The sequence below is a fragment of the Priapulus caudatus genome, unplaced genomic scaffold (assembly GCF_000485595.1).
Source record: "Priapulus caudatus unplaced genomic scaffold, Priapulus_caudatus-5.0.1 Scaffold2229, whole genome shotgun sequence".
In the NCBI taxonomy this organism is placed as follows: domain Eukaryota; kingdom Metazoa; phylum Priapulida; class Priapulimorpha; order Priapulimorphida; family Priapulidae; genus Priapulus; species Priapulus caudatus.
This window is the reverse complement of record NW_014579290.1, coordinates 62,447-63,673: the sequence shown is the minus strand read 5'-3', so window position 1 is coordinate 63,673 and position 1,227 is coordinate 62,447. Positions and strand designations below refer to the sequence as shown.

The following is a 1,227-nucleotide window of genomic DNA, read 5'->3' as shown; positions in this document are numbered from 1 at the left end:
TGTGTGTGTGTGTGTGTGTGTGTGTGTGTGTGTGTGTGTGTGTGCGTGCGTGCGTGTGCATGTGTGTGTGTGCGTGTGCGTGTGTGTGTGCGTGTGTGTGTGTGTGTGCGTGTGTGTGTGCGCGCGTGTGTGTGTATGCACTTACCCGTGATATTCCAGCGTCCAGCTCTGTGGACAGGTCTTCCAGGCCGGTATCATCAGCTTGCTGGCTCGTCCCTGCGTGCGACAAACCGCGCACACAGCATCCTGGTTGTGCAGAGCTTCACCGGACAGGTGGCTGTCCAGGAACGGGTTGTAGCCGTTAATCTCGTGCTCGACGCCGTAGCTGAAATAACACGGATGAAAATGTTGGAAATAACACGGGAAACATGTGGGAAATAACACGGTATAATGTGGGAAATAACACGGGAAACATGTGGGAAATAACACGGGAAAATGTGGGAAATAACACGGGAAACATGTGGGAAATAACACGGGAAAATGTAGGAAATAACACGGGAAACATGTGGGAAATAACACGGGAAAATGTGGGAAATAACACTGGAAAACGTGGGAAATAACACGGAAAAAATGTGGCAAATAACACGGGAAACATGTGAGAAATAACACGGGAGAAATGTGGGAAATAACACGGGAAAAATATGGGAGAGCCGAGAGGTGGGAGAGGAAAGGAATGTGGGAGATGTGGGGAAAATGTACTCAACGCCGTAGCTGAAATAGCTGAAGTAGCTTCTATATAGCTTCTATATAGTTTCTATGTAGTTTCTATGTAGTTTCTATATAGTTTCTATCTAGTTTCTATGCAGTTTCTATATTGATTTTATATAGCTTCTATATAGTGTGTATATAGCTTCTAAATAGTTTCTATATAGTGTTTATATAGCTTCTATATAGTTTCTATATGGCTTCTATATAGCTTCTATATAGCTTCTATATAGCTACTATATAGTTTCTATATAGTGTCTATATAGTTTTTATATAGTTTCTATATAGTTTCTATATAGTTTCTATATAGTTTCTATATAGCTTCTATATGGTTGCATCTATAATACTCGCGCTATACTTACATGTAGTTTTTCCCCTGGAAGCCATCGGCATACCTTCCCCACTGTGGTTCGTTTGGAAGACACTGGTAGTCTCCTCCTCCTCCCGTGTGAGTGTGGTGAGAATTGCCAGCCACCCCTGCATAACAACACGCACGCACGCACGCACGCACGCACGCACGCA

General features: G+C 43.6%; 1 protein-coding gene across 1 annotated transcript in view; it reads right to left on the bottom strand.

Moving 5' to 3' along the window:
- Positions 1 to 110: 110 nt before the first annotated feature.
- The window catches only part of LOC106818421, a 23,213-nt gene continuing 22,096 nt past the window's right edge, over positions 111 to 1,227 (bottom strand). Inside the window, exons 6-7 of the mRNA XM_014823132.1 lie at positions 1,068 to 1,182; positions 111 to 325 (exon numbers count right to left, since the gene is read on the bottom strand). Of these exons, the coding sequence (XP_014678618.1) occupies positions 142 to 325; positions 1,068 to 1,182 (299 nt within the window). The 3' untranslated portion in view covers positions 111 to 141. The remainder of the gene's footprint in view (positions 326 to 1,067; positions 1,183 to 1,227) is intronic.